Source organism: Hylobates moloch, unplaced genomic scaffold (assembly GCF_009828535.3).
Source record: "Hylobates moloch isolate HMO894 unplaced genomic scaffold, HMol_V3 SCAFFOLD_28, whole genome shotgun sequence".
Classification (NCBI taxonomy): domain Eukaryota; kingdom Metazoa; phylum Chordata; class Mammalia; order Primates; family Hylobatidae; genus Hylobates; species Hylobates moloch.
Window position 1 is genome coordinate 3,373,315 of NW_026652303.1, and position 23,337 is coordinate 3,396,651.

General features: G+C 41.8%; 1 protein-coding gene across 1 annotated transcript in view; it reads right to left on the bottom strand.

Annotated features, from left to right (window-relative positions):
• Positions 1-1,135: 1,135 nt before the first annotated feature.
• The window catches only part of LOC116463180 (protein phosphatase 1 regulatory subunit 14C), a 104,850-nt gene continuing 82,648 nt past the window's right edge, over positions 1,136-23,337 (bottom strand). The window contains exon 4 of the mRNA XM_032146174.2: positions 1,136-2,776. Within this exon, the coding sequence (XP_032002065.1) occupies positions 2,702-2,776 (75 nt within the window). The 3' untranslated portion in view covers positions 1,136-2,701. The remainder of the gene's footprint in view (positions 2,777-23,337) is intronic.

The window sequence follows — 23,337 nt, forward strand, 5'->3', positions numbered from 1 at the left end:
TGGAGTTTTCTTGAATCTGTTGTCATTTTCATTCAATTGGCAAACACACAATCTCTTTGATGGGCCCAGCCTAGGACCAGATGCTTGGTGAAGTCCAGATCCCAGCCTCAAGGATCCTAGATTCTAACAGAAGACACCAACAAATGGATAGACAATAATGATACTGTGGATGCGTCTACAATGGGGTAGAGGCTGGAGCTGAGGGGGAACACACCTAGGAGGGGATCTAACCCAGCTCTCTGGATAGAGCCTGTTGGCAGAGGGGGTGTTCCGGGCCAAGGCAACAGATTTTACAAAGCAGCAGAGAAGAAAACACATAGAACACGCCAGAAACTCCAAGGAATTTGGCAGAACTGGGCATGAGTACAAGGCCAAAAGAGATGGGAGAGGCAGAGACAACATTTCTCATAAGGCATGCAGAGGGTTTGGGTTTCAAGCAGGGGGTGGAGTTATCAGACTATTCTGGCAACTGCGTGGAGGATGGATCAGAGGGAGACAAGCCTGGACATGGAGAATCTGATCCCAAGGTGGTGGCAGCCATCCAGGAAAGTTGGACACAGGATAGATTTGAGAAGTATTCACAGAGGACAAGCTGGGTGACTGGGAGCATACTGGGGAGTCAAGAAAGAGGCCCAAACTTCTGGCTGGAGCACTCACGAGAATCAAGGCAGGAGGGAAGGTGGGGAGGGGGTGTGTGGTGGGAGCAGAGGCCTTTGGAGGAAAAGTCAATTCTTACTTCATCTGAGAGCATCACATGGGCTGGTCAATTAAGCCTAACAGAAATCCTGCCCATTCTGTATTTTTCCGACTTCCATGGTGCAAGGCATTCTAACAATAAGTGGAATCGTTTACTAATTTGAAATGTTTTTGAGGGTTCTTGTCAGACGGCAAAGGGGAGTTTTAATTAAATGAAACGAGCATGGCCTAGGAGAGTGCCAGGCTGAGCACACAGAGCTCGTCTTCTTTCTCAGCCCAAGAATGTGGCCTAGCTCCTTCGCTTTCACCACCTGATCTGAAGATGCCTGAGGAGAGAGCCAGGATTACATGCCTAGAAATACCTTGAAAATGAAATGAAATGAGGTGAGGTGCTTGGTCCTCACCTCTGCAGAGAAACTGACAAAGCAAAACCATCATGTTAACGTGTTGTGCAAGCCACACATGTCAACAGGCTTGTAAGCAGCTCCATTTATTTGAGTAAATATCTTGTAAATAAATCATTGGTAAACAATACAAAATTAAATACATTTTCAAAAGCTTGCCAGTATACGCAAAATTCACATAGTTTTTTTAAAAAATAAAATATGTTCAGAGCACCCTTGATATAAAATGCCTGACCCCCATCCTTGGACAAGGCCACCTGGAGACATCTTACGGTAGGTGGGTTTCTGTGGGAGGCAGCAGGGGCCTCCTGGAGGGAAGGAAGAGTTTCTACTCTCACCTATTACCCATCCCACATCCCATCTGAATTTTGATCCTTCTCCAAAGAGCTGGTAACTGAGAGGGCTAGAGCACGCCACCAGGCCTAGCTCCAAGCACGGGGATCAGGGTGCACAATTAGGGCCAGGAGCACCCACAGTCCTCAACACAAGCCATTGAGAGAAGCCAGAAATGCAATCTCCACACTTCCAAACCAGCAACATCAGCTCCTAGAGTGACTGTCTAGAGAGAATGTGAGGCTTTCTCACCCTGACACTTAACACTCGGTGTACTCCCACTGGTCTGATGCTACCCAGGCACAGAAGCTACCAGAACCTATTTCTAAGGAAGAAGACACTCAATCTGCTAACTTTCTTTTGATCTGCTTTCCTGGAGAGAGAATAATACACAGTACTCGGTGGAACACAGGCAATTCATTGCTACACAGTGCTTCCTTTTTCCAATGCAAAATGCCACTCAGATAGTGTGGATATTTCTCTAGAAATCAAGTTAGTTCTTCAAAGTAAGGGTTCATACAACTTTAAAAGACTACAAATGAGACAATAAGCACATGACCTGGCAAAGCATCCCAACCAATGAAATAATAGAAATTCCATAAATTAAGCCCTTGACCAACTTAACATTTCTGTAGTGTAGCGCATTAAAATAACGGATACACTGAATTCTTTCACTTTGGTGCGTAAAGTGAGTGTTGAAGTCAGCAGCACTCAATGAAGAATGCCTAGTGGCCTCTTGAAAACACATGTGCTGGGACCTCTAGTTAAAGGACGACCACAAGTTTATTCCATCCATGTGAAATAAAACTCACATCAACATTTTAACTTAGTTGTGTGTAGATATATACAAGTATGAGAAATTTGACAGCTGAGTCAAATATACAACTTAAGAAAAAAATATTACCAAACTACTTGTAAGAAAACTATCTTCCCTGTATCATAAAGTACTGAACATCTGAGTCCTTGCAGAAAACGCAGCCTGGTGCGGCCCTTCCTTGAGTGTCCACCTCCTTTGATAATCCTTGGTTAGGCTGTGGCTAGAGTCATGATATCTTTGCTATTAAAATATTACATTAACAAAACCTTCAAAACCAAAAAAGGAACACTCTTGAATAAACGTCTAATAGAGCCCCCCACCTTCACACCAAAAAAATTAAAAAAAAAAAAACGTTGCTCATAAGGACACCTATTCTTTCACAAAAGTCTTCATGAAGTACAAATCCCAGGACCTTTCTTCGTCTCTGGGAGAGTTTCACCCTGTGCCAGAATCATACACTCTTCTTCTGCGGAGGGCTCAGTTTCCTCATGCCTCTTATCCGAGAAAGCAGTTCTTTGATAAATTCCTAAAAGAGATCAGAAGAAGTTAATATGAGGGTCACTATTAAAATTCTGTGCTTAAAAATCTGCTTAAAGTAATTAATGTCAACTGCAGTTAACCTTAGTTGATGAATTTAGTTGAATGTGTTAACCCCCACTGGTGTAATACAGGATTTTTTTAAACAAATCAAGAATACTAAAACTTCACACCACAATGCCTTCTTATTGTTCTACTTTCTTTTTTTTTATTTTTTTATTATTATACTTTAGGTTTTAGGGTACATGTGCACAGTGTGCAGGTTTGTTACATATGTATCCATGTGCCATGTTGTTTTGCTGCACCCATTAACTCGTCATTTAGCATTAGGTATATCTCCTAATGCTGTCCCTCCCCCCTCCCCCCACCCCACAACAGTCCCTGGAGTGTGATGTTCCCCTTCCTGTGTCCATGAGTTCTCATTGTTCAATTCCCACCTATGAGTGAGAACATGCGGTGTTTGGTTTTTTGTCCTTGCGATAGTTTACTGAGAATGATGTTTTCCAGTTTCATCCATGTCCCTACAAAGGACATGAACTCATCATTTTTTATGGCTGCATAGTATTCCATGGTGTATATGTGCCACATTTTCTTAATCCAGTCTATCGTTGTTGGACATTTGGGTTGGTTCCAAGTCTTTGCTATTGTGAATAGTGCCACAATAAACATACGTGTGCATGTGTCTTTATAGCAGCATGATTTATAGTCCTTTGGGTATATACCCAGTAATGGGATGGCTGGGTCAAATGGTATTTCTAGTTCTAGATCCCTGAGGAATGTCCTACTTTCTTTAGGGGGGAAACCAGGCTACTTTCACTACTGACATGACCTACTTGGCCCCTGAGGCATTTGTGTTGAGATCAGAGCTATTTAACATTACCATGCAAATAAATTACCTGGTGATCTCACAGACTCTGAGTGAGCCTGTCCAGGTTGGGGTCTGAGATTCTGCATTTCCAACTAGCTCACAGGTGATGCCAGTGTTAGTCCTTGAACCTCACCAAGAATGGCAAGGCTGGACTAGTGTGCCTCAAATTTGAGTGTGCATCAGAATCACCAGGAGGACTGCTATGGTTTGAATGTGTCCTCCAAATTTCATGTATTGGAAACGTAATCCTCAAATTAATATGTTGATGGCATTTGGAGGTAGGGCCTCTGGGAGGTAGTTCGGATTAGATAAGGTCATCAGAGTAGGGCCCCCAAGTTGGGACTGGTGACTTTATAAGAAGAAGAAAAGTCCTGAGCTGACACACACTTGTCCTTTCACCATGTGATAATCTCCACCATGACATGACGCAGCAAAAAGGCCCTCTCCAGATGCCAGTGCCATGCTCTTGGACTTCCCAGCCTCCAAAACAGTGAGCTAAATAAACCTCTATTATAATAAAATACCCAGCCTGTGATATTCTCTTATAGCAACAGAAAATGGACTAAGACAGGGACTCATTAAAGGACCACACAGTGCTGGGACCCACCACCAGTGTTTGTGATTCAGTAGATCTGGGTGGGTCCCAATAAGGTGCATTTCTGACAAGCTCCCAGGTGACACTAATGCTACTTATCACTGGAGAATACTGCACACCACTGGTGTAGATCACACTAAGAGTCTTTGGACTTTTTTGACAGCAAACTATAGATAAAAAAACCAAAACAAAACAAAAACACACTTTATGTTACAATCCAGTACCTACAAACACACACCTGAAATTAAAACTTACAGGATACTTACTACATGCCATGCACTCTGGTATTTCTATTCTCATCTAATTTCATTTACAAAGTAATGCTAGGGAAGACTCACTAAAAGGATTTCATGACCTGTAAATTGATCAGAACCTAAAGATTGAAAAATGATCCAGAATGGTTCCCACTTTACACAATCAGGAATCTGTCATTGTTGCCTCCTGTTTTAAAATGTTGGGCGGCCAAATAAGTCATATTTATTAGGTAACAACTACCTGGTCTTCCTGTTTTATATTTGTCAAATACAAAGCTAACAGCCAGTCAGACTTTCTGATCAACAAGTGACAGATAGTAAGCGACAGAACTGAGCACATCAGGGACTATCTGAAAGCAAAAACACCAGGAAACTTTGCTGTCCATGGAGCCATCTGAAAAACAGCTCTCAATCTCCCTTATCAATTATAACCCTCACTCATGAGCTCCTAGACTAAATGAGCCCTGCACTACTCTCTGGCTCTAAAGCACAGTAACCCTAAATATTTAATATTTTATTAGCACCAAAATTTCTTTTATGAATAATCTTTTCCCTATTATAAAAGTAGTATGTGTTTTTTCTAGAAAACCTGGAAAATACAACCAGCAACAATGCAGTCCTCAGAATTAACTACTATTAATGTATTTTCTTCTGTGGATATTGTTTTCACCTAATTAAGACCATACCATATAAATATATCCTTTTTCTTCACTTAGCATTATGTCAGATGCTTTTTCTCACATTAAACAATCTTCCTAAAAATTAATGTTAGTGGTTATATAATCTTTTTGTAAGGATGTTATACAATCTGCTTAATTCCCCCCACCACTGGATATTTGGATGGCTCCTGCCTTTTCAAAATTATAAACAATGCCATAACTAATGTCTTTGTGTATAAATCTTTGTCTGTAGCTTGGATTATTCCCTTTGGAGAGCTATCCCAGAAGACTGTAAAGTGACTTAAATATTTTAATCACCACCATTTCTGAACTTGTATAGAATGAAATACAAGTGAAGTAAAATGGAGGCCTTATTTTAATTTTCTGAACACTGTCTATTCTGATTTAAATAATTTTCTAGGATAAAATCATGCCACATTTTCCTATTTATATTCAATTTTCATTTTGCAAATGTAAATGCATTTCCTATTGCCTCCTGTGTTATGTAGTTTAACCAATACATAGTATTCTGCACATACAGTTTCAATTTTGTTGTTTTTGGAATCTGTTATGCATATGACTAGTACAAAAAGTTTCAGTATTTGAATGTAAGCTTGTTTTTTTTCTTTAAAGCAAAGGTCAAAAATCACAAACCCTATATTTTGTTAATAACTGGTAATTTTTCTGCACTATTTTAATAACACATCTTCAAAAGTAAGGACTAAAGACTAAAATTACATAAGGAATAATCGACCCTACAGACCCTTTCTCTTCAGGACAATCAAACTTAAATTTGGATAATTAAAATCAAATTTGGTAACCTAAATCAAATTCAAACTTTCTCACAAAGCTAACCATGATGTACATAAATCTCAGAGATTAAAAAGTTTAAATGCTATTTGCCTTGTGCATATGATATATTCATATTAATGAAATACTCATTTTAAATTTTATATTAACATAATTTATACATCTATATCTTAATACACTATTGTGCATAATATGCATATTTTAAACTGTTCATTAAATTTGCATAATGGGGTGCTCAGTCGAGTAAGTTAAAAAATAGCAAGACCAATATTTATTCTCCATACAGAAACTTGGCAGTATCACTTGCACAGAAGGATTTTGTTGATTACAGATGATTTGCAGAGAAAATTCAAGGATCTCTAGTCAAGAATACTTTGATGGCTCTTGGCTCCTATTACTCAAAAGCACTCTATTTCAGTAAAAATGTATCTCATTTACTCCTAAAATACTATCACTCCGACTTGGGTACAGATACTTATTTAGTCAGAGAAGTGCTGCTCCTTTGAGGAAATCACCTCTGAGTTAAGACAAATTAACAGAGAGGGGCCATCTTGGGAAGATCTGGGGGGCCTAGGTCACAGCACATGTGCAGAGCCCTGAAGATAAATAAGCAAGGAAGTGGAAGTCCCTGGCATAGAATGGCCAGGGTGACTGTGGCGGAGGGCTGGGCCCAGTCACCAGGGCCTCATAAGCACAGTAAGGTGACAACAGAGCATCACAGTGGAAAGCTCTTGGAGGCTCTGGAGTAGGGCAGCAGCAGCATCTGATTTATGGCTTTGGAAGATTCCTTTGGCCACTGTGGGTCTTACAAAGATAACAGTGAATCACAGACCAGTTTAAAGCTATGGCAGTACTCCAGGCAAGAGATGCCAGGGGCTTAGAGTATGTTGATAGAAACCCAGACAGAAACAAGTGGGAAGACCTGGGACCCATTTAGGAGGCAGAGCCAACAGACCTTGCTGCTGGACTGAGTGTGGGAGTAGGGTGTGGCGGGGAGGGGGCACAGGAAAGCAGAAAATTAAGGTCACCGTTCCGCATCAACTGGAGGAAAAGATAGTGCCATTTGCAGAGATGTGGGAAAACTGGAGGGAAAAACAGCAGGCTTACAGATTTGTGATGAGATGTCAGGATGACAAATATGACTTTGGGCCTCAGCTCATGGTTGAAAACATTAACACGGACATCATCGGCATCTAGATGAGTGCCTTTCAACTTACATACAAAACCAAATGAAAGAAACAACTATGTGTGAACCCTGGAGATACCAGCCTGAAACAAATATTTTGTGAAAAACAGAACTTATTTTATTCTGAAAAAATAAAAGTCAAGACCAGCAAATGTGTTCCCACCCACAGTTTGTAAACATACAGTGATCTAGACCTGGACTATTCAATACGGTAGCCACTAACCATATGTGGCTATTTAAATTGAAATTAAATAAAATAAATAAAATTTGAAATTCATTTGTTAGTCACGCTAGCCACATTTCAAGTACTCCATAGCCACAGACGGCTAGTGGCTGCCGTGTGGACAATGCGAATAGGGACTCTTTCTATTATCCCAGAAAATTCTGTTGGGATGTACAGATGCTGCTGCTTTAAATTGCAGGACTAGGTGGGATAACCTTGGAGTTGAGTAGAGTATAAATAGAGAGGAAGATAGGGTCAAAGGCCCTCTAACAAATGAGGTTTGCTAGAGGAGTTGGAGCCACAAGAGCTGGGGGAAAAAACGAAGAGAATGTGCTGTTCAGAAGCCAAGAAGGAAAAGTGTTTCTAGCAGAAAGAGGTGCTCACCTAAGTCAAGTGCAATGAGAAGTTAAGTAAATCAAGGACAGAGACAAATATAAATATTTGGGCAAGAAAGGGCCAGTGAGTCTTAGATGAGAGAGGTTTGAGTAGAATGGCTGGGGAAGAAGCCACAAGGTTCCCAGTGAGTTGGTTTTTTTTTTAACAGCTTTGTTAAGGCATAACTGAAATGCCATAAGCTGAACATATTTAAGGCAGACATCCACCACAGGCATACTATCTGCATGATCTAACATCATGGATACATTCAACACCTCCAGAAGTTTCTTCTTCATGCTTCTGTGCAATCCCCCTCCTCCCATTCCCAGGAAAAAACTGACCTGTTTTCTGTCACTCCAGATTAGTTTTCCTTCTCGAGAGTTTTACATAAATAGAATCATAACACGATAATTTTTAGTGTGGCTTCTTTCACTCTGCACTATTATTTGGAGATTCAGCTACACTGCTGCATGAATTAATAGTTCATTCCTTTTTTGTTGCTGAGTAGCATCCATCATAAAGAGGTACCACAATTTATCTATCCACCTGTTGGTAGAAATGCGGGTTGTTTCCAGTTTGGGGCTATTATAAACAAAGTTGTTTAAAACATTCATGTACAAATCTTTGTACGGAATATGCTTCCATTTCTTTTGTGTAAAAATCTCTGAGTTGAATGGCTGAATCACTGATCTACTTATTTGTCTATGTTTATACCCATACCATATTGTCTTGAAAAGTACAAATTTATTTATAGTAAATCCTGAAATCAGGTAATGTTAGTCTGCCAACTTTGTTGATCTTTCTCAAAATTGTTTTGGCTATTCTAGGTCCTTTAAATTTCCTTAAGACCTTTAGGGCTGGGTGTGGTGGCTCATGCCTGTAATCCCAACACTTTGGGAGGCCGAGGTGGTTCAATCACCTGAGGTCAGGAGTTCAAGAACCACCTGGACAACATGGTGAAACCCTGTCTCTACTAAAAAAATACAAAAATTTGCCAGGCATGGTAGCAGGTGCCTGTAATCCCAGCTTCTCAGGAAGCTGAGGCAGGAGAATTGCATGAACCCGGGAGGCGGAGGTTGCAGTGAGCCAAGAGTGTGCCATTGCACTCTGGCCTGGGTGACAGAGTGAGACTCCATCTCAAAAAAAAAAAGGAATTTTAGAATCAGCTTGTAAATTTCCCTGTTGGGGTTTTGACTGAGATTGCCTTAAATCTTAGATCAATTTGGGGAGAACTGACATCTCAACACTAATGAATCCTCTCACCCATGAACATGATTTATCTCTACTCTCAGTTAAGAACTAACTTATCTCAGCAATGGTTTATAATTTTCAGTGTACAAATATTGTTCATCTTTTGTCAGATATATTCCTATCTAATATTGTTGATGTTATTGTAAATAGTACATTTTTATTGCCAATTGTTGCTGGTATAGAGAAATACAATAGATTTTCATATATTTATCTTGTATCCTGCAAGCTTGCTGAACTCATATTAGTTCTAGGAGATTTTTTGTAGATTCTACTGAATTTTCTATACAGTCATGTTGTCTATGAATGAAAACAATTTTACTTCTTCCTATTTGGAAGCCTTGTATTTCTTTTTGGCCTAACTGTACTGGCTAAAAGCTGCAATACTGTGTTGAATAAAAGTGGTGAGAGTGAATACCCTGACCATGTTACTGATCTTAGCGGGGAGCATTCAGTTGTTCACCAGTAAGTATGTTACCTGTAGGTTTTTTGCAGATATTCTTTATCAAGTTAAGGAGGTTCCCTTCTATTTCTAGTGTGCTGAGTGTTTGTATCAGCAATAGAGGCTGGGTTTTGTCTAATGCTTTTCCATTACTGACATGATTAGAGGGGTTTTTCCCCCTCCTAGTTTTTTTATGTGGTGAATTACATTGATTTTCAAATGTTAAACTAATCTTGCCTTCCTGGGATAAACCCCACTTGATCATGATGGCTTTTTTACATATTGTTGAATTCAATTTGACAGAATTTTCACATCCATGTTCATGTAAAATACTTGTCTGTACATTTCTTTTCTTGTAATATCTTTATCTTTAGTATCAGGGTATTGCCAGCTTCATAGCATGAGTTGGGAAGTATTCCTCCCTTTTCAAGTTTCTGGAAGAGTTTATGTAGGGTTGGTAGGATTTCTTTCTTAGATGTCTGGTAAAATTCCCCACCGAAGCCATCTGGGCCTAGAGGGTTTTTTGTTGTTGTTGTTGTTTTGTTTTGTTTTGTTGGGTTGTGTGTTTGAGGGGAGGTTTTGAAAGGTTGTACCTATTAAGAAATTTTCCTGTATGAGACAGCAAAAACAAAACTCTCTTTCCTACTCCCACACTCAACACAGAATACTTTATGTCACCAAAATATGGGTGGGGGGTTTCCGCATACATCAAGTAATCCTCCAGAAGACATCAACAGAGTGTCCTACGATTCAATTCAATTCTGACACTTTTTTTTTTCTTTTGAGACAAGAGTCTCACTCTGTCACCCAGGCTGGAATGCAATGGCATGATCCCGGCTCATTGCAACCTCCACCTCCCAGGTTCAAGAGATTCTTGTGCCTCAGCTTCCCAAGTAGCTGGGATTACAAGCATGTGCCACCATGCCCAGCTAATTTGTGTATTTCTAGTAGAGATGGGGTTTTGCCATGTTGGCTAGGCTGGTCTCGAACTCCTGGCCTCAAGTGATCCACCCGCCTCGGCCTCCCAAAATGCTGAGATTACAGGCGTGAGCCACTGTGCCTGGCTGATTCTGACACTATTTACCTGGAGTTGGAGTTAGAGTTAGATGCCACGGGTTAAAGTATCAGGCCCACAAGCCTGACTCCAGCTTCAGATGCCAGTTCTAGGTCCCAGGTTGTCACCTATATTTCTGGCTGACCAGCTATGAATTGTTCTCATGACCCTCTCTGTGGGTACAATAATTTGCTAGAGCAACTCTCAGAACTCAGGGAAACACTTATATTTACTTATTACATTAATAAATGATGTGATAAAGGATACAGATGAACAGCAGGTGAAGAGACACACAGGTCAGGGCTTGGGGGAAGGAGCATGGAGCTGTCATGCCCTCTCTGTGCCCCTCTCCCGGCACATACATATGTTCAGCAACCCAGAAGCTCTCTGAACCCCATAGTTCTTCAGGGATTTTTATGTGGGCTTTACCACATAAGCATGATCAATTATTAACTCCATCTCCAGCCCCGTTCCTCTTTTTGGAGGATGGGGGTAGGGCTGAAAGTTCCAAGTTTCTAACTGTGGCTTGGTCTTTCTGGTGACCAGCACCCACTCAGGCACCCACCAAGAGGTTCCTCATTAGAACAAAAGACACCCCTATCACCCAGGAAATTCCAACAGATTAGGAGATCTGGGTCAAGAACTGAGGTCAATGATGAAATATTAGAACAAAAGATGTACACAGCAACTGATTGCTCAGGAAATTGTAAGAGTTTTAGGAGTTCTGTGCCAAGGACCTGGAGCAGAGAGCAAATATGTATTTCTTATTATACTACAATGTTGAGGCAGGAGAACAGGGTCTGGAGGCAGGGAACCCAAGGCTGATTTGCACAGACTGACTAGAAGTGAATCAAAAGGAAAACCCTAACTTTCCACACTCAGGTAACAAAAGGATCAGAGGCTGTTCTCTTTCCAACCCTCCCACTTTCTGCATTGCAGATGAAAATGGAAGGTACCTCTGATAGGTCCTCTCCCGCAACCAATCAGACTGGTCACAGGCCTAGTCTTCATCTGCACAGGGGTGTAACTTTGAAAATTCACTTCAGCCTCTGATTGGTCACCTTCTGCAACCAATCAGACTGGTTGCAGGCCACTACTTCATTTACATAGGGTCTAACCAAGTAACCAATGGGAAACCTCTAGAGGTTTCTGTAACCAGCACTCTTGAGCCACTTGCTCCAGCCCACTCCCACTCCGTGGGGTGTACCCTCGTTTCAGAAAATCTGTGCTTTCATTGCTTCATTCTTTCATTGCTTTGTGTGTTTTGTCCAATTCTTTGTTCAAAATGCCAAGAACCTGGACACTCTCCACTGGTAACAATATCAGGCCTATTTCAACTAAGTTGTTGGATTTACTGGCACGAGCTTGTTCATAATATTTGTAGAATCTGTAGTGATGTCAGCTCTCTCATTCCTAATATTAGTAATGTGTCTCCTTTCCTTAGTTCCATTTATCATTATGGCTACAAGTTTATCAATTGTATTGACCTTTTCAAAGAGTCAGCTTTTGTTTCACTGATTTTCTTTATTGGTTTTCTTTTTTTTATCTTCTTTTTTTGAGATGGAGTCTCACTCTGTCACCCACGCTAGAGTGCAGTGGCACAATCTCGGCTCACTGCAACCTTCACCTCCCAGGTTCAAGTGATTCTCCTGCCTCAGCCTCCCGAGTAGCTGGGATTACAGGCATGCACCACCACGCTCAGCTAATCTTTTATATTTTTGGTAGAGACGGGGTTTCACCATGTTGGCCAGGCTGGTCTTAAACTCCTGACCCCAAGTGATCCACCCGCCTTGGCCTCCCAAAGTACTGGGATTACAAGCGTGTAATTACACTGTGCCCAGCGTGTTTTTCTGTTTTCTATTTCACTGATTTCTGCTTTTATCTTTATTATTTCCTTTCTCCACCTTGCTTTGGGTTTAATTTGCTCTCCTGTTCCTGGTTCCTAAGGTGGAAGCTCAGGCCATTGCTTTGAGACCTTTCCTGATGCAAACACTTACTGCTATATGTTCCCCCACCCCCAGCAGCACTAAGGATTGCTTTAGTGGCATCTCACACATTTTGATATGATGGGCTTTTATTTTCATTCAGTTTAAAATAGCTTCTAATTTCCCTTTTAATTTCTTCTTTGGACTGTGGGTTAGAAATGTGTCATTTAGTTTCTAAGGATTTGGAGATCTTCCAGATAATCTTTCTGTTACTTATATCTAATGTAATTCCACTGTAATCAAAGAACACACTTTGTATGGCTCGAATCTTTTTAAATTTGAAAATTGCTTTCTGTCCCAGAATATGTCTGTCTTCATAAAAGTTCTGTGTGCATTTTATTAAAAACCAGGCTGTCTCCAAGCTGATGTTTCACCACTACCTTTATACAGCCTCCTTCCACGTAACTTGTACATACATTGAACGTGCTGAAAGAAAGGATGAACACAAGTGTTCCCCTGTTGCAGGATATTCAAGTGAAAATGATACGTTATTTAAGGCAATTCTTTAACCATAAAGGACATGATCTTTTGCAATATTCTAAAAAGGGAATCCATTCTTTTTTGAAGTTTCAGTCCCTGGCTGAAAGGATGGGTGGGGATCAATGAGGAACTCCCTGGTGGATGTGGTTTCTGTATGGGGATCTGACACTGCTTACACTCGACTGCCAAAAAAAAGAAGGAAACCCTGATTGAAGGCCTCCTCTGTGTGGCCTCTTTACATGTTCCCGTATTTAATCCAATGTAGTAGAGGTTTTACAGATCAAAAATACTGATATTCTAGTTCATTACAAGTATTGCCTAAGATCACAAAGCAAATATTTGAATCCAGACTTCTTGATGCCAACTGAATTTGATAAATATGTACTGAGCCCATGCTCTAATCTAAGTAGAGTGTATGCCAGACTCTACTCAAGTGCTGAGACGCAGAGCAGAAGGTGGCAGAGGCCCTGCCTTCCAGGAGCTCCCAGGCCAGCTGGGAAAGAAGACACAGAAACACAGGCCCTGCCAACATATGGCATGAGCTGCAGCTGGGGGTGCACGGGTGCCCTGCGGGCAAAGGACAGCCCCTGTCAGGCCAGTTCAGGCTCCTCCCATGCTGCCTCTCACAGCCAAAGACTGCAGAAGGCAGCCAGAGCTCCGAGAGGCCTCGAAAGACCTCTGTGTTCATTTAAAAGCCACAGAATCCGGAAATGACTGCTCTGGAAGGGCCAGCTCCCTCCCCTTCCTTCCTCCCTCCCTCTCCTCTCCTTCCCCCATCACTCCTTCCAGGGAAATTTTTATTAGCTGACTGCCTCTCCACCAGTTTCTAAGATCTGGCCATTCTAGTTTCCTAGCAGTTGAAATACAATTTCAGCTAACTGCCATAATTTTTAAAAGACAAACAAACATTTGCCTTGACCTAGCTTTCAAGACAAGCAGTATCTATTTTCTACACTGCATCGGTAGCTTTTTTCCAAATACGTCTCAAAATACTACCTAAGAGATCCTGGGTCCACACCTTAGAATTTACCTCTCAGCAGAAGCATTCTCTGTGGGCTGTTGTGCTCAGCCCTGGGCAGTGACAGAACGGCAGGTGGACAAATTGTCGCATGTACTGCTTGTGATGAGGCTGGGGCCCTGTGTCCTGAGGACTATGGATCGTATAATGATGCAAGAAGGAGAGAAACAGAAGAAAAAGCTTTGGCTTACAAATAAAGGAGGACCCTTTGAAACAGATGCCTAAAAAAACCTAATGGGTTTGTTCCTGCCAGGAAGGAGTCACCCAATATACACACACACGGTAAGAAGCAGTGTAGCCACATGCCTACGAGAGGGACTCTAGAGTCAGATGACTTGGGTTCAGATCTTTCTGCACCACTTAGAAATGAATCATTTTCTCCATGCCTCAGTTTTCCTCACCTATAAATAGGAGCAATGACAATAAGACCTCACCTCAAGCATGCTGTAAGGATTAAATGATGAGATGAATTACTGTATGTTACATGTTTGGAAAAGTGCTTAGAGAGTAGTAATTGCTGTACAAGTGCTTGATACTGTCATCATCATTATCATCATCATCATCATCAGACTACACTGAACTTTCCAGTCTACAAATTCAAATCAAGAATATGCTACTCTGGGCCAGGCACGGTGGCTCACGCCTGTAATCCCAGCACTTTGGGAGGCCGAGGCAGGCAGATCACCTGAGGTTGGGAGTTCAAGACCAGCATGACCAATATGGTGAAACCCTGCCTCTACTAAAAATATAAAATTAGCAGGGCGTGGTGGCACATGCCTGTAATCCCAGCTACTCAGGAGGCTGAAGCAGGAGAATCACTTGAACCCAGGAGGTGGAGGTTGCAGTGAGCTGAGATCACACCATTGCACTCCAGCCTGGACAACAGAGCAAGACTCCGTTTCAAACAACAAAGAAAAGAATATGCTACTCTGACCACACGAAGAAAAATGTAGCTTATATCCCCCCTGCCCCACCCCTGCCCATTTTCGCCATGGGAAAGGTTTGACATTGAAGACAGAGGAGAAGTATGTTGTGTGACACCAAGTGAGACCATGGGTGCTCAGGCTGGGGCATGGACGTCAGGCTGAGCGCAGCACACATGTGTTTCTTCTGAGGAAGCTGTCAGTGTTCCGCCAGTTTCTCCTTCAGTGATGGTCAGTTTTCCCAGCTTAGACAACAGAGGTTCTAACCGCTGAGAAAATCCACAGTAGGCTCTCTGTCCCACCTGGCCAAGGGCCACAGTCCCTGTAGCTCCTTCCTCAGATTCCTGCCTGGGACTGCTCCTCCCCACAGCCTGAGCAACAGCCCAGGACCAAAATCAGCCACTCCAGAGCCACCCAGACTGTGCGACTTCCCCTCTCAAGGGACTACAAAGGAGATCGTATTTATTCTTCACATCAGGAAGTGCTTGAATTGCACTTGAAAACATTCCTTAAGTGGCATTTCCCAACAGCTCCCTCCTGGCTAAACACACACACACACACATACACACACACACACACACACACACACACACACACACACACAGTGGCACCAACCACCTCCCTCCGCTTTCGGCTCCTCCTCCTCATGCTGGCTCCTCTGAGTCTTTGGATGTGGCCGCTGTCACACTGCAGGTGAAGTTTTACCCTCCCACCGAAAATAACGAAAAGGTCCTCTCTTCAGTAAACTCCTGGGCCCCCACCTCTCATCTCAGTCCTGGGCACTATTTTGGGATCTGAGAATGCACCGCATGGACCTTTTTAATGCATTCACTCACCCGAGACTATTCTTTCCAATGTGTGTGCATTTCTAGTTTGCTTGGCACAGTACAGTGCTCTCACGGGTACTGAGTATCTGTCAGGGATTCGGATACAGCACATACTTACTAGGCACCTTTCATGTGACAGCCGCTCTGTTTATTTTCACATACTGTCTCATTTGATCATTACAAGTATTATAAACCAGGCTCACAAGGGTTTAGAGGTTTGTCTGGGGTCACACAGCAGCTCAATGGTCAGACCAAGATTCAAACCGTAGGTTAATATAAAGGCCAGAGGGACCTGGGATGATCACCACCCTGGGGTGGAGGGCACAATTCCCTTTGCACCATGCTGCCTGGGGTGAGTAGTCTTTATTATTAAGCAACCGGGTTAGGTAATTGTAGTCTAATTACAAGCTAAACTAAAATGACCAAAAATGCGTTATGATAAACACAACAATCCTTTCATTTTCCAGTATGGGAGGAGGGACGAAAGACATGCAAAGGTCAGTGTCCACAGCTAGACTGGAAATTCTCCCCTGAGTACGACTAACCTTTTCCTTCAGTTCTGTCCGTAGCCTCTTCCCAAGGGGACAATAAAAATCTCCAGAGCCCTCCGTATCTCCCTCCTATTCTAGCTGTCTTATAAATTAGAAAAGAAGAATTTAAAAAGGAGGCAAAGCAGGGGAAAAAAGAAGAAAGAAGGAGGGGAAGGAGGAAAGGAAGAATAGAGTGCGTGGAATGCTGACATTTCTGCCCACTGAAATTCTACCCAGGCAGCCCCCAGAATCATCAAGGCTCTCCTCATTGGCACGTCCAGTGCCCCCAGCCAGGTCCCTTGACACTGCTAAGGACCCCTATCTTTCCTTTTCTCTTTATCAGCTTCATTGAGGAATAATTTAAGAACAGTAAACTGCATCTATTTCAAGTGTATCACTGATGAGTGGCGACAATTGGTTATACCCAGGAAACCACCAGGAATATCAGGATGCAGCACATTTCCGTCAGCTGGGTGCAGTGCCCCACACCTGCAATCCCAGCATTTTGGGAGGCTAAGGCAGAAGGATCACTTGAGGCCAGGAATTCGAGACCAGCCCAGGTAATAAAGCGAGATCTCATCTCTACAAAAAATTTAAAACATTGGCTGGATGTGGTGGTGCACACCTATAGTCCTAGCTACTCAGGAGACTGAGGGAGGAGGATCATTTGATCCCAAGGATTTTGAGGCTGCAGTGAGCTATGATTGTGCTCCTGCACTCCAGCATGGACAACAAAACAAAGAGAAAACATTTCCATCACCACCGAAGATGTCTTATTCCCCTTTAGAGCTCATCTGGTCTCAAACCCAGTTATCTGTCACTATAAATTAGTTTGCATTTTATGTAAATGAAATCATTCCTCTTATGTATTCTTTTTTACTTGGCTTCTTTCATTCAATATTTCTGAGATTCACCAATACTAGATACTATTGTGTTCGTCTATAGTTTCTTTTTTTTTTTTTTTTTGAGACAGAGTCTCACTTTGTCGCCCAGGTTGGAGTTCAGTGGCGCAATTTCAGCTCACTGCAACCTCTGCCTCCCAGGTTCAAGCGATTCTCTTGCCTCAGCCTCCTGGGTAGCTGGGACTACAGGTGTGCACCACCATGCCTGGCTAATTTTTGTATTTTTAGTAGAGACAGGGTTTCACCATGTTGGCCAGGTTGGTCTCAAACTCCTGACCTCAAGTGATCTGCCTGCCTTGGCCTATCAAAGTGCTGGGATTAGAGCGTGAGCCACCAAGCCCGGCTGGCTTGATCCTTTATATTGCTGAGTAGTACTCTATTGTATAGCTAGACCACTATTTGTTTATCCATTCATCTGCTGATCAATGTTTGGGGTTCTCGTCATTGCAAATAAAGTTGTTATGAATATATTTGTACAAATATTTTTATGGTTTTTGTTGTTGTTGTTTATTTCCTTTGAGCCCATATTCAGTAATGCAATGGCTGAATTGTGGAATGTGCATGCTCAACTTTTTCTGAAACCCCCACACGGTTTTCTAAAGTGATTGTACCATTTTACACTCCCACCAGCGGGGTACGAGAATTTCAGTTCTTCCACATCTTTCCCAACACTTGGTGTTGTCAGTATTTTTCATATTAGTCATTCTAGTGGGTGTATAGCAGTAAAATTTTGGGGGTAGTTTTCAAGGAGCTCGCTTACTTCCCTCTGCAGCAGGGCCTCCAAGAACATTGGTTTGTTCCACGTTGTTTTGATATAAGGTTGGGGAAAAAAATAGATTCCCCCCAGAGCCACTGTCTGTGTGGGAGTTCACACACTCTCCCCATGTCTGCCTGAGTTTTATCCCGATCCTCTGGCTTCCTCCCACATCCCAAAGCTGTGTGTGTTACATGAACTGCCATATCTACAACGTTCCAGCGTGAGTGAATGTGGGTGCAGGTGTGAGCATGCCCTGCAATGGGGTGCCTTCCTTTGCAGGGCTGGTTCCTGCCTGGTGCGTGGTCTGAGCTGCCAGGATGAGCTCTAGCCGCTAGCAACACTGAACTGGAAAAAGAGGGGTGGAAAATAAATGAATACAAATTATTATAAAACAAAAATCATAAAGAATATGATGATCACTCAAAGGCATGGCAATAAATAATGCAGTCCGAAAGTGCCTGGCCAGCCTCCCATACTGGTTACTGATTATTTTGGAACCATGTGATGGGAGGGGGGTGCTCCTTACAATTTTCACTTTGCACACATTTATTCCTGTATTTAACCCACTGCCACTATGATCACTATCACTCACAGATTCACCACAAACGGTGTGACTAATTATCAAATTTGATTTTATTAGTCTTTCTTAAATGTCTATATAGCTCACATTTATTTCAATGTTTAATATTAGAAGTGTTTGGGGGTCTTTATTTAGAAGTTTGGAAATGTTTTTGAGACCAGAAATATGCCGTAGGAACTTAACCCTTGTGTATATCAATTAGCCTATGGTCAAATTGGTTTTGTTTATATGTAGTTTCATTTAAAATCTCATTTTCCAGGAACCTACCAACGATGTTAAGTGAAGACTTGCTGTACATTCTTTACCTGGGTCTCTAACCGCCCCTCCTCACTCCCCTTTTTGCACTCCCACCCACCACCTGCTGATTAAATGCTGGCCTCCAGAGCTCTGTTCCCAGGCCCCTTGGGGCACTCTCTTTTACCAGCCACACTAGTGACTCAGATCTCATCTTTAGCTCTGGTTTCACCCTGAGATCCAGACCCAAATTTTCTGGGGCTACCAAAGATCTCCATGAGATGTCCCATGGGCAGATCAGTCTCAAATGACCAAAAGTGAACTAACTCACTGTTACCCATCTGTTCCTCCAACCTGTCCCTGCCCTTCAGGAAGTTATAGTGTCCATTTTTGTGTGTCCTGAACAAATCATCATCAATATCTCTTCTCTCTCCAAATTAACCTATAAATTTAATCTAATTCTAGTCAAATACAAATATTCAAGAATAGTCAAGACACTTTGAATAAGGAAATTGTAGGCTTATTGGACCTTTATTAAGAACTTATTATAAAGCCCTAGTAATTGAGACAAAATGCAGGGGTAGACAAATAGCCAGAAGTAGTCCCTACTTATAAGGAAGCTTGACATACAACAGAAGTAGATTACAGAGCAGTGAGGGTACACTGAACTGACTGCTCAATAAATGGGACTGGGACAATAGGCCAAAACATTAGATCCCTACCTTACACCATACACAAAAACAAATTCAAGAGGGTTTGAATACCTAGGTGTAAAAAGTGAAAGTGAAAGCTTTCAAAGCCAAATATAAGGAAGACTGTATTTAAGACCTTACAGTCATGAAAGATTCTTAAACAAGCCGTTTTTTAAAAAGCACAAGCCAAAGATGTCATTAATAAATTTGGCTTCAATTAAAATTTAAAACTTCCGTACACAAAAGATAACACAAGTGAAAATAAGCTCCACAGTTTGGGAAAATAACTTTGCAACCTATATCAAGGTCAAAGGATTGTCATCTAGAATATATAAATAACTCTTAAAAATCAACAAGAAAAACACCAACAACTCAAAAGAAAAGTGGGCAAAGATTTCAAAATGGAAATTCCCAGAGAAGGAAACACGAACACCCAATAAGCAAGTAAGAAAAAAAAATGTCTCAACCTTACTAGCAGTCAGGAAAAATTTTGTTGAAACAATGAAATAGCATCAGATTGGCAAAATTTTTAACACTTAGCAATACCAGGTGTAGAAATCATGAGTTCAATAGGGAATTCTTATATCCTGTTGGTGGGCATGCATGCTGGTGCAAACATTTAAGAGCAACTCCATTTCTTATATATTCTTGGAGAAGGTGTTGTACACAAGGAAGGCAACAGGTCAATAATAGTTATTTTACTGCACTACTGTTCATAATAATGAAAAACTGAATACAGCCTGAGTATCAACAGAAGAATGGATAAATACATTATGGTATATGAATAGAAAGAAATACTATACAGTAATAAAAATGAATGAATGACAGCTTTCTGTATTAACAAGGATAAATGTCAGACACCTAATGTTGGGCAAAATACACAAGCTGAAAAAGAAAATTTGCAAAATATTCTTCACACAGTTACAATGCATACAAAATAATCCATGTGCATACTTGTCACCCCCACATGATTCCAAAATTCTTACTCATCTTTGTCTTCCTAGCATAGTGAGTGCATAAGAAATAAGAAGAGCTGCTCAAAGTTTTGCAGAGTAAAGGATTGTACAAATGAACCGACTAATTCCTGTAACTCTGGCATAAAAGTGAAGAAAAAGAGAGAGGAGACACTGAAATATTTAAATGTCAACTGAGTGAGGAAAAAAACTAGACAAAGTGTCAACTGGCCCAGCAACTATGAAGGCTCCAGACATGCCCCTTTGAGCACTGGAAGCTAGCCAGACTTGGGGGGTGAAGGAAGACACAGAGCATTAGGGGAAGGGTGGGCCCTTGGATGTTCCTTCATACTCACACGTACTAATACAGAGGAGACATCGAAGAAGCAATAGAAAGACAAGCAACATTTCCAGGGAGCTTGGAAAACTGACTTTATACAACATGCTGCTGAGAGACTTCTAAGAAAGAAAGAAGTCCAAACACATTTCGGAGGGGATGCAGCAGCGGCCATGAAAACACAAGGTCCTTTCTCTCCCCCTGGAGTTTCTACCACGTGGCTCTGCCACAGGGGCATGGTATCACAGTGGCCACACTCTACTCTGAGCTCTGCCCCCTGCACTAGTTCATCTTGGGGCCCATGACTTTCGTATTCCACCCCCAGCACCCCACCTGCTCTAGCCAGTACCAGCAGCAGCAGATGGACACACATTTTGTAATTATCACCACAGCCAACTATCTGGTAGCCTTCCCTAGTCATTCAAAGTAATTCATCTGTTCCTCTCATTGATGATAATGTGCTGCTTTAAAAAGATGGGCCCATTGGAAAGTAGGAAAAGGGGAAACTACAGTATCACTGCAAATCTCTGTTCTGTGCATTATCTATACTTGTGTCCTTCTTTTCAGCATTTTGAGCCATTTAAAAAGCTAAATGAGATAAATGGATATTATGCAGTGGCCCTTGGATTGGAAGTGTTTCCTGACAAAAGAAGAAATGCTCAAAATCCCTGCTCAGGAAACAGTCTCACCAATGGCAGTGACTGTGTACATTACACAAGCTCTAATAAAGGGTGCCCAGAAGAACTGCGGATGCTCACTCAGCTTTTCCAAAAACAAACAAACAAACAACAACAACAAAAAAACCCATCCACTCCCTATGCAGAGGGTGGGGGGACACGGGAGAGAAACAGCGGATGAGGATTCCAAAGGCTGGGATCCACATGGGTCATGCAGCTCCCCATGTGTTGCCTCCTCTTTGTGCCCCTGACCAGTTACTTCCTTCAAGGTGTACATTCACAGGGGCCATCTGCCCCGGGCCTAGGGGCTGGCTGCCAACTTACAGCAAATTGAGTCAACTCCATGGTGAGTTTCCTGTGAAGCAGCTACCAGACACTTCTTCCAAAAAGCCTGACATTAGCAGATGGGTGGGAATCAGGCAAAGTGTGAAGCAGGTGGTGGGAAGGGAAGAATTTCCAGATCCTCAAAGTTTAGATGAGTGAGGAAAATGGGCAGGTGGTGTGTGCCTCTTGGAAAAGGTGAGGATAACACCTGCAAATTGTTCTTAATGGCAAAATGTCCTCACCCAAAGAACCAGCTAAGCATTTAAAAACCACACTGAAAACTCCTGGATGAGGCCAAACAGGCAGGCAGTTGAATCAGTACTGATGAGCTCAGCTTTGGGGTGTTCCCCAACTCAGTGTGACACAGGGATTTGCTCCTGGAAGTTACAGGCATGAATCAGCTCCACAGCAAGCCCCCTCACCCACCATCACTCACCACTGACACATTTAATTTCCCCCTTCTTTTTGGGGGGCAGGGGTTGTTTTTATCTTTCGAGATGTTCATTTGCTGGCAGGGCACACCAGAACTGATCCTATTTTTCATTATCTGAAAAGAGGCTTATGGATCTGTTATGGGTGAGGGTTTGTGGCTGCCATTGTTAAAATGACTTCTGCCAACACAAATTCCTGAAGGTCTTAACTACATCCTGTTTTTTCCCCCTCTCCTTTAACTTAAAACCACTGACACGATGTTGTCCATTTATTTTCTAGACTACCTGCCTTTAAACAGTAATTTGTTCCACTGTGAGAGAAGTCCCATTAATCTATTTTATAGATTCAGTCCATTGTTCTTGGGCTAATTTATTTTTTTACCCAAATTCCAACCTCCATTTGTATGCAGCAGAACAGTTCATTAACCCTCCCCTAGATTCAATCTTACAGCATTTAATTCTCCCCTCACTTACTAACTGGTGTCTCAGAATCTTTACATTTTCAGTTTGGGCAATGTAAAATAAAATTCACATATATCATCCAGCCACAGTAGATAATCAATGGAGTAAATTTGGCAAAATTATAATCTCCCACTTTAAAATCACTGAGGAACTAAAGTATAAATAACTTCACCAAGATTCTCATTCATTGTCAATGAGGGAGTGTATTATTTGCTACAAATAACTGAATTTTGCCTAAATAAAAGAAACCCATTTCCTGACTTTTGGGGACTTTTGATTATAACTCTCTTTGTTATAGACATAGAAATTAAAGTCATGTGTCACACTGTTTTTATTTTATATTCTTTCTTTTGTCTAGATAAGTCTAAGTACAGGAAGAGAGTGTAGAGCTGTTTTTAATACAGGGTTGGCCATTCTCAGTTTAATGAATAAGAAAAGGCCATAAAATCACAATCAATCATTTGAAAATGCTAACCGGGTCCACTGCCCTTTAAAGCTTGTGCCTCCTCTATTGTGTCTCTTATAAAAATAACAATTATTAATTATCAAGAGAAAGAAGGCACTCAAAAGCAAGGCCCACGTGGCTTTTCCTATACTGCCATCTAATTTCTTCACTATTATTATTATTGTTATCATCACCATCTCATGGTCATCCTGCTTCTAAGAGTGTATAGTGAAAAATTTAACTTGCCCTCACCTCCTGAGAGGTGAGCTCTAAGCCCCT